We start from the raw sequence: 17,094 nt of genomic DNA on the forward strand, positions 1-17,094 counted from the left end.
ATCTCAATTATTATGGTTCCAGGGGCACCTTCCCTTCCACCACCATGGCTTTGGAAATATCCTTTACAGCAAATTAGAGATGATTTCCCCCGATCTACAGGTTGAAATATCAGCAATATTTATTACTATCAGGAGCGAGTTTATATGCTTACATCTTGCCAGGTTCAGCACCAACATTGACAATGATAAGTTGGGCTGATGAAAATCGATCAATACCATTTCCCACACTTCACTTCTGTAATGCTTCCCAGGGTTACAGGTGATTAACTACAGAAGAATATGTCATCAGTAAAAATTAGTGTTATCTGTGGCCCGTGTTTATTGGTTATTTAATTCTTATAAGTCAAATTATTTTGACTTAATGTGATTTTAAATTATATTAAAACCACCCAAACCAGAACCAAAATATTCTTTAGGATGTAAAGCTCCAATATTCATGATGAATGAACTTTAGTTTAGATTTGTCTTTTGTCGTAAGTTAAACTGTATTACCTGCGGTTATAAGTTTGTATAATTTAAAACATGAGAAAGAAAATTTCTTCATCTTAGGTGACCAAAGTTTCTGACTTAAGGAGAGTGTAGGCGTCAGCATACCTTGTTTCAGATGAAAAGTGGGTCTGAAGAATAATCCTATAGTGTGGTCAGGGATCTATGAAATATTTGGGCAAGAAAAAACAAAAAGCAACCCCCCCCCTGCCACCACCAAACAACACACACACACTCTCCCAACCAACCCCCCCAACTCTGGGAGATGCATTTCTGGGAGTTGTTGTGGAGGTCAGGGCTCGCGGGTGGAACATGATCTGCAGGATTTCTCGAAGGAGCTTCTGTGGGTGAATACGCCCCTCGAGATGTTCTATTGCAAAAGCCTCTGAGGACAAAGAAATTTGAGAAGTGCTGTATCTTCCGCTCCTCCTAGGACATTCCCTTTGCGTGTTAATTTATTAAAGCCATCGAGAACTTCTCCAGTTCAGACAAATGACCATTTCTGCTTCTCCAGTATTAATCCAACATGGTTTGACCATGGGCTTCTTCCTCAAGCTCATAAAGTTTATTAACATTTAATGACATTTATTTCTTGAAACATGCTGATTCTTGAGGTGTAAAGGCTGACAATGGAGGGAAGAAAGAATCTGCATAGAGCAAAAGAGAAGGAGCCAGAGAACCCAACCTTTTGGCAGGGCGCTAGTGTCTTAGGGCGACCAATGTATATGTCTGTGATGTCCACCTGACTCTGTCGTTTGAATCCTCACCTTAATTCCCTCAGGATGGGAACAGAACTGGGCTGGAAGTGAGGAGTCATGGTTCCATTCTCCCTTCCGCAGCTGAGTGCCTTTGGACAATTAACTTCCCAATCTGAATCTTGCTTTTCTCTATTATAAAACCAGAGTTTAAAGAAATAATCTTGATTGGCTTTTCTAGGCTCAATTAGATGATTCTACCTCAACTCTTATAATGGGAGAAAAAGAGAAGATAGGATTTGCTTGAATTCTCTTCATGACCAACGTTTCTGGAGCGCAGAGGGAATGGTGTATGAAATAGAAATCCTGTAATACAACCATCTGTGGATAGGTGATTTCTAGTCCTCATTATTCTGGTTGTTGTGATTGAAGATTGGGAGTCATGGGGGCAACCTGGATGAAAGCTGGTTTTAGTACTGTACTGGCTGTCATTCAAGTCTTTTTTTCTCCCCCAAAACAGTCTAGAAACTTTCAGCAGCTAGATCTTTAATTAAAGCCAAAGGGCAACTTTAAAATTAGTTCTTTTAATTAATTGTCCTTCAGGTTGTACAATCTGCGATTGCACTATTCTTGGTTATTAAACACAGTTTGCACTTCAAAAAAAAAATCAAGATGTGGTTGAAATGACTGATTTAAATGAAGCTAATCTAAAAATATGGAGGAACACAATAGGGCAAATTATTATGCAAAAGTGTCTATGTATTTTGCAAATGCCAGTATTTTCCTTTAATATAAAATTAAATTAAATTAATTGGAGAGAGAAGTTATAATCGCCAGGGAAACTAAATCATTGATCTGATGGCGTGTATTAGCTGACCGTTGTTTTTCCATAATTCTCATTACCTGGGTTTTGTAATTAAATAATAATTTAAAGACTGAAGACTTAGTCACTTGCAAGTTGCATCGCAAATTATACGAAACAAACTGAGCCAGATTATCTTAAGATATATTTTCATGGTGAATCAAACTGTTCTTTCAGGATCCATCTGTAATAGTTTCAGATACGATGTTCAGTACACATTTGATTAGAAAGGTAGAAATCAAGTTCTTGAAAGTGGAAACTAATCCACTCTTCCCCACTGATACATCTGCCATCAGGCAAATCTTCTGCCCTCTCATTATGTTGGATCTGATCTCTAGCTGCAGTTCTCAAGCATTAAGGCACGCTAGAATCGCAAAGGGATGTTTTAAAACATTCCAACGCCCAGATTGCACCTGAGACCAATCAAATCAGACTTTCTGGGGGTGCAACCCAGGCGCCAATATGTTTATCAACTTCCCACATTCTAATATGCAGCAAAATTTGATGACCAGTGAAGCGGTATAGTCCGGTCAATGTTTTACAAACAAATCAGAGGTGAGTGGCAGAGACAATGCTTCTAAGACTCCCAAAGTAGACATCTGTTGTTTTTGCTTGGTTGGCATCCCTCCCCATTTTGTTAACAGTGCCTTATTCTTCAGGGACTATCTCACTCCCATTCCATGTGGTCCTGGGGATAACTGACAAATCGAGCCTACCAGCCTTTGCTCCTTGAGCAGAGACTCAAGGCAGGAAAAGGTGGCACTGTCATTTTGGCGACCATTGTTGGGAGAAACTATTAGTTTCTGCTATAGTGTCCCTGGAGCTGTCTGGATTCCTGAGCCCCCTGAGGTCTGATTGTTCAACATGTCTGTGAATTTTGAGATCAAGAGCGTCTGCTGCTTGCAATTTAAGAATCCCAGCACAGTGTTCTAGGTCCTGGCGCAAATTCACGTGGAGGTTTGTAGCATTCTGTTTTGGGGCTCATGAGGCACTCTTGTATCCTTAAGTATTTTTAGCTCATGGTGTCTTTGATATTTATAAACTACACGTCTTAACTAGCACAGACCTTTAGTTGACTCCCCTATTTATGTGGATGGTCCCTAGACTGACTAAAGCAAGTTCAAGGCTCTCCCGATCCTACTCCAGTCTTCAAGGTCATAGCCAAGATAGCCCAACTATTTTATCATTCCGTATGCTTTCTGAAACCTCATTTATTTATTTGCATTTTGTAAGTATGAACATCTTGGGGAAAAATTCCTAACAAAGGTATACTTTGTGAACAATAGGATTAAAAGCTTATCAAACAGAAACATGGTTCTAAATAATGTATGATCCTTTGAACAGGAGCCCAAACCTCTTCCTGAAAAAAGAGCTCTTATTTCCTCTATCAAGCAACATTAAATGAAATTATAGTACTGCCATTAAATCCAATTGTACACCAGTAATTTTTCATTTCCAATGGTACTCTTCTTTATTAAAAAATCTTTATTAAATAACAAAATATTCCAGCTAATATAAGTACTTCCTTGAGCTCAGTATGAATATACGTGGCACACAATTCAAGGGCATCTCCTCAAACGCAGGAAGTGCACGATTTTTCCTTGTGATGCAGCAAGCAGAATGATAGCGACCGCCTCCTCCGTTTCTCCAGGCCAAGTCACAGAAGTGGTGAGGAGTGTGGGCTGTTCTAACGGGTGACTTCTTAAATCTGGATCCAAGAAGCTAGATTTGGATCATATTATTAGGATTCAGAGATAATTGGTAAAAAAAAAAAAAAGAAAAGAAAAGAAAAACAAACAAAAAAACCAAGCCCTAAACCAAAGTGCTAAGCAGCTTAAGTGATCAGCAGTGCTTTGATCTTTGGCAAACTCTGGACGAACCTTAATGAAATGGAACAGTGGGGCCGGCGGTAACAAAACGCGATCATAAAGTCCGACCCGTTCACAGTATTTCCTTTTCTAAGAGTCTAAGGGGGATAAATATTATCTTGGAATATTCTGGTAGAGAATGCAAGCAAGGCAAATCAAAGGAGGCATTTTAAAAGGTATTCTTTTGACCATCATACTTTAATACAAACAGGGAATAAAAGGTACCCAGATATCGTTGAAACAAGAGTACATTTTCTGTGTATCAAGCCATCATTTACAGATTAACACTGCAAAACATTTGAATTAATAACTCTTCATTGCTTCCATGAGATTATAGGCAATAAAAAATGATATGTAGGATGAGAACTAACCAAGAAGAACCAATTCCAAGTCCTGAAATCTTGGGTCTGTATTAATTCCCTCACTGCTAAAAAATCACATGCATCTACAAAGAGAAGGCAGGTATCCTTAACATCGAACGTTATTTACAAAACAACTTCATTTCTCTCAGTTACTCTGGATTCTGCGGGCCTGCCGGACACACGCGCTGTGGGGCCAACGTCAGGGCCAGCACGGTCGCCTGCCCCGATTGGGCACAGCCATTCCAGGCCCCGGAGGGAGGCCTCACACCAACTCGTAGTATTTCCCCGTCTGGGGATCAAAGTAGCAGTTCAGACACGGGTCATACAGCAGAGTCAGCACCTCCTCATCCTCTTCCACACTTGGGTCTTCTTCACCTGTGGGGGGGGGGCACAGACACATTAGCCGCCTGCCTGAGAGCCGGGCAGGGTCCCCCAACCCTCCTGGGAGATGCTCCTCATGGGGGCGGAATGTCAAGGCCAGAATGGAGGAGCACGGCACCGCGTGGACTCGGCGCACACAGCATAAGGCAGGGCCGGCTTCGCTCCGAAGGACAAGAAAAGCTGAGTGTGGAGGCCCGGCAGGGAGTGAGAGGAGAAAGGGACAGGGCCAAGGGCCTCACGGGGTCAAGGATATGACCGGGATTCAAGATTTGGAGACGACAGTTCCAGACTCGGTTGTGGGCCAGAGCTGTATGCATGCACCCTAAGAGTGCTACCAAGTAAACCTGAATTAAAATGATAATGTTGTTTAGGAACACAAGACCCACAAGGCATAGAACACATAGGGAAAACATCAGGTGATGGGTAGTTTTATTAGCGGTAGGAAGGTCTGTCAAGTTTGCTAGTAACATGGACGTGGCTTCATGTTTGTCTCTTGTGACAACTGTTTAGATGGTTTGGAGGAACTCCTGCTGCCTAAGTTATTAGCAGGTTTGGTTGGTTTCCAACACATGGCATGGAATGGAAAAAAAAAAAGACTGTTTTTGTAAGATCTTTCCTGAGCACCTTATATGTGGCAGTGTTGTGCTAAGTACTTGTGCACTTGATGCCGTCACCAACGAGTTAGTGCCTTCTGAGTACTTCTGAAATACACATGATACGAGTCCAGAAGCCAGGTGGGTGAGACCTCCCTGAGCTGGAGAGGATCAGAGCAGGCGCGGGGAGGATGGTGATTAGAATACTCCTCTCTCTTAGCACAGGCTACCAAGGACCAGAGAAAAACCAGTCTTTGAGGCTGTGAGCTCACCAGGGTTACTTCAGAGGGGCTCGGGTGGTAGGCTTGGGGTGGGGCTGACACATAACAGAGGCTCAGTCAATACTGAATGTTTCTGGAAAGGGTGAGTACATGATTGTGAACGCAAAGTCAATGATTTTAAGTGTCACTGCCCACAGTATGGGAAGGTGGTGGGACTCCATCTTTTCCAGGCAAAATCAGACCGAGCTGGTGCATGGACCCTGTCAGGACAGTGACAAGCCTGAGTTAAGTCCCAGGGAGCAGAGCCAAGATGGTGAAGTCGGGGGTTGAGATTCTACCACAGCCATTCCTGACCATCCGAAGACCTAAAGCATGATCGCCCCTGCGCCGGGCACTGAGTGGGGTGCTGGGGATGAGATGGTGGAAGAAGCAGGTGCTGTTCTCAAGGAGTGTGCAGTGACTCGGGCAAAACACAAGAGCAGCCGACTCTCTTATGGGCTGCACGCAGTGCCAGCAGTCCTTAAAAAGTGGAGCTAACCGGAGGGCTGAGTACCTCTGCCCTGCTGGCTAACATCACAACTGGTGGAGCCCTCAATGGTTGAGAAAGCACTCCCCCCTGCAGTAGCTCGCTTGACCCTCCTGAGAAATAGGTAGGAGTTACGGTGCCCGTTTGACAGACGAGGGAAGCAAGGAATGCAGAGTTAACCAGCTCACCTGAGGTCACTTGCTGAGTCAGAGGCAGAGTCAGGGATGAACCTGGGTTTCCAGACCCTCAGTTCCATGTTCTTTCCACCATATTGGTGCCCTGCTTTCATTAAGAAGGTGGTGGAACACATTCAGTTGGGAGCTATTATATTATGGGAATTTAAACACGGAAGAGGGTAAAAAATTGTAAAGGTGTCCTACATTTGAAAAACTCAGGTTTGGAAACAAAAGAAATTTCATTTCTCATACTTCAAAAATCACAAAGATGAGAGAATCCATGTGGGAGGCCAGAGGCGAAATCCGGGCTTATTAACTCCAGAAATGACAAAGCTTGAGGTTATAGCAGCCCTTCTGGACTCGAGTACATCAAGGGTGGTAAATGAGAGAGAACTTAAGAAGATTCTGTGGGGTTCCAGGAGGAAGCCTTTCAAGAAGGAAAGTTATGAGGAGCCAGATTTTGTCTGAGCGCAAGGAAGGATTTTCTAAACAGTAAAGCGGACCAGGCAATGGAAGGTGGACCCCAGGGAGGGTGAAGCAGGGACTGGGGCAACCACTTGTGTGAGGGTTTATCGTGCACAGGGCAGGACCAGATCCAATGATCCCTGCAGTGCCTTTGATGAGTTTCTGTGACTCTTGGCTGCAGTGGCTTATGTCCTTGAAGTATGACAGGACTTCGCTAATGGCCACGTTAATGGTGATAGCTGACCTGAGCACCCTGCACGGTTTCTAATTAAGAACAGGAAATCAGAGAAGGCAGGCTGCCTTTCCTTTCCTTTCCATTGTTACCTTAAGAGTGGTCCCCAGGGCCCTGCCTCCAGCTTCTTCCTTTAAGTAGGAGAGGTTGGGAATGCTTCTCAAGTGGCTGTTTCTCATGGAAGATGACCCCCTTTAGGTCACTTCTGCACATCAAAAGGAGGGTGTGCATGTCCTTCACCTTCACATATTCAATCCTCATCTCTTTCTTATTTAGGCTTCTTCAGAGAACAGAACTAGTAAGTAACTTATGTGTGCCTGCTATGTGATGATGTCTATTAAATCTGTACTATGTCTAGGTGTGGAAGTGACATTCACACACAAAACAAAAGCAGCTACTAAAGATTAAAGGGGGTGGGGTGGGAGATACAACCGCAGAGTGGCCCAGAGAGCCCTGGGCCCTAGGATCCAGCAGACGGGACAGAGAGGAGCTTGGCCGCTGCCTACCCAAATGACCTTCGGGCAGTTACGGGTTATTTTGCCTCACTGGACCCTCATTTCCTTATTTGCCAAATCGGAATGACAATGCCTATTTCACAGGTTTTTGTGGAAGACGAAATTGGACCCTGGATAATATGCAGAGCACAGTGCACATAGTAGTTGATCAATAAATGATCGTTACTATTACTATTAAGGATAACGACAATCTTGAAATAAATGATGAACTACGGGCTATAAATTGCTTAGTCACTCAGATCAGAAATACTGATAAAGCTTAGAGTTCGAAGATAAGGCTTCATAAAGATGGGCAGCATGACACTGAGACAACGGAGTCAGACAGACCTCGGCCAAATCCCATTCTACCACTTCGCAGTGGGACATTGGGAAAATTCAGCACTCCGAGCCTTAGTCTTCTCATGCAAGGACAGTAATAGTACCTGCGATAGTTCCTATGAGAACTAAGTAAGATACCCAGTAACACTCCACACACCCAGTGAATACTCAATAAATGTCGTTGTTATAAACTGTCATCATGAAAAACAGAGTACCCGAGTTAGACACAGAGGTATGTCCACTTATACCTTATTCCCTATCGCAAAACTGTACCTGTTCGATTTTTCACTACCAAAAGAAAAGAAAATAGTGGGTTTGAGAGCCCGCAACTAGTTTCATAAAGGACATTACAATGAATTCATCCTTAAGTAAAAAGAGTTCTTAAACCAAAAATCACATATTTTTCAAAACGTAAAATGAATTTTTCCATCAGGTGTAATGTTAGAACACGTATCACCGAGGTAGATGATTCTAAGCCAGCCTATCTCGGGGGTCTGCTGTCCGATGTTTCGGTTTTACTCCATCCACACACTGGGGGAAATTCTGACCTCTGGCTTGTAACTTACATGCCGTACAACTGCTTAGCACACTCTGTGCTGGTACTTTCCAAAAAGATAAAATTTTAAGCTGGCGTTATTAAGCTGGAAAACTCAATACATTTCATGACCAGTCAGGAATCTTTCTAGATGAAAATAACAGTTGTAACGGGCCATGGGTCTTTATCACCCAACTGCAAAGGGATCGAGGCGGATCCAATTCATTACTAGGGGTTTTGTTACATAAGGCATACACACTGAAGCAGTGACTGCTCTATAAACGCACTCGTTCCAGTACGTATCCCTATAAAACTGGAACCTCATGCACTATCACCACGGGACTAAAGCAGGTTTTGTGGTTTTTAGGACTAAAGCTTTAAATGGATGAATTTTAAAACTCTACCAACAATGACACTCGTACAAAAATTGGGTGACATTATGTATAATTTTACATTGAAATAAGTTCTTTAAACTTGCATAAAAGGTTTTGTTTTCATTATAACTTAATTTTCAAAGCCTCCAATTTACATCATTTTAAGCCATTGTAATCCCTATGTAATGAAATTATAATATCATTAAGCAATTACCACTATGATGTCAAGCAATGGGAAATGTTTTGAAAGGTAATTATTGTGCATGGGTATGGGGGTAATTTTCAATTATATTCTTGGATGGTGCAGAGTTTGTTTTTCCCCAAAATGCTAAATTGCTCTATTTAAAGACTGGCTACAGAAACTCTAAAAGGACAAATTAACAAATAAAACCATTCTCTGCTACCAGACTAAGAGCATCTGGACAGGGGTCCAAATTACATTTTTACTCTTTTCCACATAATAAAGTCATTTCCAGTGAAATAAAATTGTCTTTCAGATGATAATCTATTTACAAACTTCCAGCTTCATCCACTTTGAAATTGGTTAACAGCAGTAATGAAGAAAAACCAACAGAGCCAGACCAAATGCAGCAATATTAGCTGCCCTCTCCTCCATTAGATCAGTTCAGGCAAACAATCCCTTCAGTTCACCTTTTGAAAGTCCATTAATATAAATGCTTAATTATCTATATTTATTGCGTTTTAACCGTAGATAATAGAAAACCTATATGCGCAGGCTAAGTCCTCAAGCTTGAAAACAAATAACGTGGCGCCAGTTTATCAGATTTAAAATCTCTGAATCAAGACACTGCACTTGATTTTCGATTTTCTGACGCTGCCATCCAGAATTTTTTAAAAAAAGTTAATGCATTTTCTCTCTTATAGATCTTGAGAACTGATTGACTGTATTTTTATGTGCATACTAATACACTATTGTTTAAACAATTCAATGGTGAGGGATCACCATTCCAAACAGTCAGCCTCAGGATCAATAAAGATGACATTTGAGATAAGATTCCGCTGAACACCAGGTGCTTACAAACGCTTCCACCAACGCCTCTCACAGTAGGGCAAAATTAACTTGCACTAAAACCTGAGAAAGTCTACTGTGAACTGCTGAATTCTGGTTTTCAGCAAATATGTGTCCTGGGATGGGAGAAAGATAAATGACCAAGGATGGGATAAAAAGGATGAAAAGATACTTTCTTCTATTAGAAAACCATATTGTTTCTTGGAGGGCAAATAACATGAAATGATTATAGTTCAGGGTTCATTTGGAAAATAAGTACATCACCCTTTTTGCAAAAACCAGTGGCTATATTTTACTTGGAAAATGCCATTTAAGACAACATGTTGAAGGATTTGGAAGATTAATTGGGAATTAGTGCAATTTCATTCTTTCCAGGTAGTCTCCACTTACAAATGTGCACTGATTCAAATGTGTGCTTGTATATCAAATCATCAAGTTAAAATTACACAGTCTTACATCTTAAACTTACACAATGTTACATGTTAATTTTATCTCAATAAAGCTGGGGAAAGAACCTACAAAACATTTGTGCACTTGGAAATGTGGGGCTTATAACTCTGAATGCATTTTGTTACACATCCAGGGAAGTCCCTAACCAGACAATTGAGCTCTGAAGCCCATAGTGTCTCAATGGCCCGATTTCAGGGAAGGTGGCAACACTGTAGCTAGGGGAAAATGCATCCCAATTCTATCAAGGGAAGCTGAAATCACACCCTGGACTAGGAACCTTTCTGGGATGCATCTGGGGAATAAGTAGGTGGGGATGGTTCTGGAATAAGAGAGGGCACCTCAGACACCAGCAATGTGTTTACTTCTCTACTACCGGGCCCACTTCTAGTATTCCTAGAAGGAAGGCATCTCTCTTTCTCTCTCTCTCTTTTTAAAGATTTTATTTATTTATTTGATAGACAGATGGCAAGAGAAGGAACACAAGCAGGTGGACTGGCAGAGGGAGAAGCAGGGAGCCTAATGCGGGGCTCGATCCCAGGACCCTGGGATCATGACCTGAGTGGAAGGAGATGCTTAACAACTGAGCCACCCAGGCGCCCCAGGCAGGCATCTCTTTAGACTAGTGAGAGCGTTGATCACCAGCCCCCCACCTTCCAACCACTTTTGTGCACAGAAGACACCCCTGAGACTCTGATAGCTGCATAAGAATAAATATCTCCCTTCCCCAAGGTTACTCTGAGAACAAAAGGCAACTACGGGCCTAACAGGGGAAGGGGTGGAGACTCTGGATTCAAGAACGTCATGAATACTAATGAATCATTAAAGTTGCTGAGCACTGAGGTAGGGATGCTATGGGTTGAAGGAGAGTACTAAAGGGAGTACTATTTTATCCAGAAAGCTTCAAGAAAGAGAACTTTCTAAATTTCAAAAATTGCAGTGGACACTTCAGTTGTATGATTCTTACTGACCTCAGTGGGAATTCTGTGGTCCTATAGCAGCGTGGGGGTTAAGGGGGAAGATTCCCAGGTCCGACGGGCCTGGGTCGGAGTTCTGTTCCACACTCCAGTGGGTCTGTGATGCAGGCAGTGACCTTAACTTCACCCCTACAGGGGTGGGGGGTACATAGCAGAGCCTCACACCTGGGAGCATTGGGAGAAGTCATTGTGAGGTAACACAGGCAAATCTGACATTGTGGCAGGCGCATGGTCGGTCCTGGCTTCTATTATTACTTTTACATTTTGCCAGTATTGTTTTTTCGGGAGAAGGTCTCCTTGCACCTTAAATAAATCTTGAAGATACAAGGAAGATACAAAGAGTAGACCAAATCATCCTTCCGTTTTCCATGGGCAGATGATTCACGTGATCACTCGTTAAATATTTATGAAGTGTGTACTGTGTCCTAGGTGGCAAGTCAAGCACTTGGGGACACCACTGTTTTTCAGTGAAGCATAATGCCTGGAAGATAACTAATAAAACAGATTTTAGAAGACTGCTTTTAGACTCAGTATCAGGTGAATGTTGAATAACTGTGTGGCAGGAAATAAGACTGTGGAAGGACTCCTCTGTTGTACCCAGAGCAGATGGGCATATTGCCCTCTCTCGGTTAGCCTGAAAGAGCCATGAGGTTCTTCTAAATTGTTGACTAGCCATTTGGATATTACATCTTTAAAGTTAGCATCTGCTGCCTACTTATGCCTGTGGGAGATTAACCCATGTTCATAAAGGAACATCTTCTGTGGCCCTCCCATAGCAAACGTACAAGAATGTTATCTTTATAAGATTCTGGCAACTCCAAAAGCACTTCTGAATGTCTCTCTTACTCAAAGTCTATGTAAGCTGCAGGAGAGGTTTTGCAGGCCTGAGGAGAGACGTCATTATTATTCCATTCTGGAGCTGGGAAGCATGAATAATTGAAGGGTCATATCTGTAAAGGAACAAATGTCAAAAACAAATTGACAACTATTCTTCGAGCAAAGTCTGCTTTATTTTCCAAAGGTCGGCTTGGTAGTTCTCTTGAGTACGTTCTGAAACCATAACTTCCCATTTTACCATTTCGCATGCGCTCCAGGAAAACACGTTTTTGCTCAGTGTTAAGCGCTCCCGTGGCCCTGGTAACTGACATACAGCGAGTGCGCTGCGGCCCGGGAGGGACTGCACGCCGCTGCCCGGCTCCCCCTCCAGTCGGGTGGCCCGGAATGCAAGGCTGCTCCCGCCGGCTGCCTGGCTCCGCAGGAAGACAGGCTGTTTACTTTAAAGTGGCATTTATGCACTTGAGGCGTTCTGGGTGAGCAGAAACTGTGGCTGCGACACAAGCCTGTACAGAAGAAGGCAGAGACTCCAAGGCCAAGTCTAAAGCATGTGTGAAAATGAACAGAGGGAGACCTGAGTTGAAATGGAGTTGAGAAACCCGGAAGGGGGAGCGCTCACGCGCGAGTTTTCTGTGGCCGCCTACGCCGTGTTCCTGGGCAGGAAGAAGTTCACTTTATTTCCCCTGCAGGAAGATTTTTCTCCCTGACAAACAACAGCCTAGCCAATGAGAAACATCACAACCTTGAACTCTTGCTTTAGACTTTTAGACTCTAATAGACTTTCCTTCAAAGGAGCCTCTCCCAACGTCCTCCTTTTTCTCTACAAAGCAATGTTCCTCTCCTTTGTTCTCCAGGCTTGCCTATGCTTTGCTGTAGCCCGCATGTCCCAAACTGCCATTCCTCTGCTAGTCCTAAACTCATTTTGCTGGTAAAATAGCTCACTCTTTTGTTTTTAAGGTTAACACCTGCACTTACTTCCGTACGGCCTGGGGCAAGTGTTCTAGAACTATTCATTGGTCAGGCCATCCTTCCCTGCTGTTCAACTGCAGTCATGCCTCTAGCTTTACAGATGAACCTCGGCCTCTCCACCTCAGCTGGAGCTGTGGGGGTTCAGCAGGTTACTTCCCGGCTCTAAGCCCCAGTGCCATGTGGAAAAGGCAGGGAACAACAGTATCTACACCTCAGGAGGCTATTACAAGAAATAAGGGTACTTGCAGGTGTGGGTCACAGGAAGACAAAATAAATATTAGCTGTCATTATTTTTTATCCTAGAAGTCTAAAGATGGGAGACCCTCCTTTCCTGTGAACCAGGCTTCAAAACCACCTTCACAGGTTCTGTAGAAAGGCACTGATATGGAGGAAGCCTGGGTCCTAATCCTAGCTGGGGCTCTGATTGGGCATTTGACCTCAAGCAAGGTCAAGTTGAGGGCACTGGACTGCATCACTGTTCTTAGCTGGCTCATCAGAGCTCCAAGGCAGGGTTCTGAGACCTTAACTTGCCCTTTAGCCAGAGCAGTTCTGCTTTTATCTCTTTTATATACTGGAATTTCATATGAAATTCATTTGAAGGAAACGTTTTCACTGCTTATAAATACAGTTTAAGAGCCACTGCCCAAGGTGACCTATCACTGTTTTAGCTGCTAAAATGTGAGGGTCTAAGTTCAATACTCTCATTGTCAAATTTTAGAAATATACCTAATATGCTAAAAAACTGGAATGGGGAAAACTGAAAGTAAGACTTCAATGAATTACTCCTTTTTGTTTCAAGGTTGGTATAAAAAATGGCCATTTGAAGAATACTTCTCTCCCTCTTTTTTCCCCTTTCTCCCTTCCTGTCTTCCTTCTAACAAAACTTTAGAGAGTACTTAAAAACCTACAGAAACTGCCTAGGGTGCTTGGGATCCAGGAGTGAGCAAACTGACGAAGTCTCTGCTTTTAAAAACTCAGAGGCTACGTGGGAGAGAAGACCTTAAACAAGCAAACAAATCACAAAGTACAAACTGTGAAAAGGGCATGAAGAAAATGTAGAAGGTGAAGGGAGATCGACCTACTTAGATAAGATTGTCTAGAAAGGTCTTTGAGAAGGTAGGCGACAAGCAAATACCCAGGCCTGGCAGTTTGGCAATCTAGGGATCCTGTCTCTCAGTTAGCCCCTCACTCCCTCAGATCCGGTCAACACAGCAACTTTGCCCCTGTGCCCCTCACTCCCATGGAGAAAACTCGGCCACTCGTGATTCCTGACAAGCATGGATGGGTGGGGGAGGCAGGTCCAGGGCTGAAACGGGACCAGAGGTCTGCTTTTTTTTTTTTTTCTCCTTTAAAGAACTCAGGTACTTAGCCCTTGGAGATGTTTTAATTTTTTAATTTTTTTTTCCCTGTAGATCAGGAACTCTCAAGAGAAAAATAAAATTTCAATTCCTGATTTTATATATATTATTTTTGGAGTAGGTAATCTAGGTACTTGGTTCAAAATAAAAAAAAGTATGAAAACAGTGGTTGAGCTCTGGGGCCAGGCTGTTTGGATTCCCACGCCAGTTCTGCTGAGGACTGGTGTGTGACCCTGGGCAAGGCATTCAAGAACTTCGTACCTCGGTTTTCTCAGCTGTAGAGAACAACAATTACACACATACACAAACAGTACCTTCCTCGCGGTGTTGCTGTGACAGCTACTGTTAGGACTTAGCATGGCGTCCAGCAGATCTCCCTAAATTCCTGGTATCATGCAACAGAAGCTCAGAAAGAGGCCCGGAATGCCCACAACCACATCTCCCTTTTGCTTCTGGTGATACAAACTGGGTACTTGAACCCATCATTTTTCTTTGACAAACACTTTCTAAAAACGCCATCTCGGCATATTGATATGTTCTCTAAAACTAAGCCAGTAACATGTAAAGAGTCACCAAATAGGAAAGACTAATTTTTGATGATATTAATTAGCTACCAACCACTTGAGCGGATCAGAGAAGGGGAAAGGGACATCTGACAGAAACCAAGGCTGCCAGGGGGAGGGGCTCCAGGTCTGGCTAACATTGGCCAGAACATTTCTACAATCTTCTGAATTTCATTTGTTAATTTGCCCTCGATGGAAGTTCTGTTTACCTTCGACATAACTGAGCCCCTGCTGTCAAAACCTCACTTTGCAATGGTGACTTGAAGCCATCCTTTCAGCTACTTCTCACTAATATATATCTTGGGTGCCTTTGCTCAAGGACCACGCTCTCTGTTCCTGGGGTTTATTTAGGACACTTAACATAACGTATTATTTGTTCTCTCAGCAAGGTCTCCTCCTGACAGCCAAGATTCTATTTTTCTGTCATAAGTAATTATAAATGTACACCTCTAAAAAGATTCCCAATTTGAGGGGCATAATCTATTTCAGACAGTAAATCACGGAGACATCTCCATCCCTTGGGCGGCCAAAATGCACAACTCAGATGTATGAGCTCTCACTCTGAATTTTCCACACCTGAAGAAAAATGGGCTGCTCCTCTTTCTCCCGGGGGCAGTTAGGGGGAGAAACCTGGCACCTTTGTCGGAGCAATTTATATTGGCTTCAGTTCCTGTATTCTTTTTTTCAACTTCAGGTATCATACTTCCCTCTTCAGAATCCCAACTCGAAAAGCCGCCTCAGGGAGTCCCACTCGGAGGCGATTTGCCACTCCAGTTATGCACTTTAGACTCTCTTCTACCCCTTCTACCCCAATCCCTCTGTTTCCCCTAAAGTTTCCTTTCCCTTCCTCCTCTGTGCACTCCTGACAATCTCGGTCCCTGCTCACCACCAAAAACTGATGGTTCATTTCTATGACTCTCGCCAACAAAGGGAACCCCAGGCAAATTTTCATTCCTGCTTCTTCCCATTCCTCCATCGTGAACACTACTGGCTACAACTCTGTGCCACCCTTATCTGTAAAGGCAAGTATCCCTGAATGAATGAAAACAAGTACTAGTGAGGCAGGAGAATCAGGTCTGCTTCATAGTAAGACGAACAGCTAGTATTCGGCAGGTGCCATCCTACATGCTTTGTGTATAGTATACCTTACTGAATCTTCATGAAAAACTTTCAGGTGGACGCTATTATCAGCCTTACTTTACAAATGCAGTAACCAAAAGTCCTAAAGGCCACATGGCAGGAATTGGTAGAGCTGGAATCCAGATGAAGGTCACTTTGATACCGAAGGACTTATCATCCTATAAAATGAGGCACAAGGTATCTCATTTTGGGGGTGTGAGCCTAAATGATTAGCATGTAATAAAAACAGTGGCATCTCAAAGTGACTGATTTTCTCTAGTAGTAGTTAACAATTTTTATTTTTTTATGCATAACATTTTCCATAGTCCCACCTTGAGCACTCAAGCTTCCAGAAGAATCCAGATGCTGGTCTGTTGGCTGTTGACTGGCAGGAACAATCGGTGGGCTCAACATATTTAACCAGTCCCTAAAAAAAAAAGAAGAAAGTAAATAAACAACAGGTCTGCAATTTCATATATAAATTTTACCTTTCCCTTGGATTTTTAATTTCCTGGGGCTTCCACAGAGAAACTTTTTCCCCCCTCCTTCATATTTCAGAAGGACAGAATGTTCAGAAATTAATATTCAGTTCTACAAATGGATTAATACGAGGTCAATCACTGAACTAACTAGTTGTTCCACAAATACATCAACTAGATTAAAGACGACTATTCCTCTCGAAAGTTTATGGTTCTGCCAACTAAACTGTACACAGTCCCTCTCCTATAAGAACATTTTTTTGGTAATTCAGAAGAAGTGCAGCAGAGACAAAGCTTCTTATGATCTGTAAGGAAGCCTGGCAAAGTCACATGTCACCTCCATGACAACATTCCAAATGTGACCCTAAACAGAAGTGGCTCTTGGAGCGGTCAGGGACCAGCTGCAATGGTGGGGTCGGCAGGCACTCGCTCAAGTCTTCAGAGCATCAGAGGGCAAAAGAAGGTAGAGTGAGGGGAGCCGGGCCCCAAGTGACCCATTCCTTCAGTTCTCCTATTAAGAACAGGGGCAAAACCACTCTGGAAAGCCACTCCTACATTCCCTGCTCCTCTGCCTCCAACTGCCAACCTCATTTCCCAAGTTCTTTACTCCCCTTCCTCCTCCATTCTTTTCCGGTCTTCCCGGTCCCTGTAGGAGGTACCTGCATGGGTGTGATACAAGAGGGTGACATCCAGAGGGTACGAGTCACTG

At 43.1% G+C, this 17,094-nt stretch overlaps 1 protein-coding gene across 26 annotated transcripts in view; it reads right to left on the minus strand.

Moving 5' to 3' along the window:
• Positions 1 to 3,488: 3,488 nt before the first annotated feature.
• Positions 3,489 to 17,094, minus strand: part of CFAP20DC (CFAP20 domain containing) — a 239,537-nt gene continuing 225,931 nt past the window's right edge. For 25 of the 26 annotated variants that reach the window (XM_048226477.2, XM_026501148.4, XM_048226470.2 and 22 more), the window contains 2 exons: positions 16,239 to 16,333; positions 3,489 to 4,648 (listed from right to left, as the gene is read on the minus strand). In XM_048226477.2, coding sequence (XP_048082434.2) covers positions 4,536 to 4,648; positions 16,239 to 16,333 — 208 coding nt within the window. In that variant the 3' untranslated portion in view covers positions 3,489 to 4,535. Of the gene's footprint in view, positions 4,649 to 10,526; positions 16,334 to 17,094 lie in introns of those variants that run through there. The other variant, XM_057311849.1, reaches the window with a different exon arrangement.

This window comes from Ursus arctos, unplaced genomic scaffold, assembly GCF_023065955.2.
Source record: "Ursus arctos isolate Adak ecotype North America unplaced genomic scaffold, UrsArc2.0 scaffold_14, whole genome shotgun sequence".
Classification (NCBI taxonomy): domain Eukaryota; kingdom Metazoa; phylum Chordata; class Mammalia; order Carnivora; family Ursidae; genus Ursus; species Ursus arctos.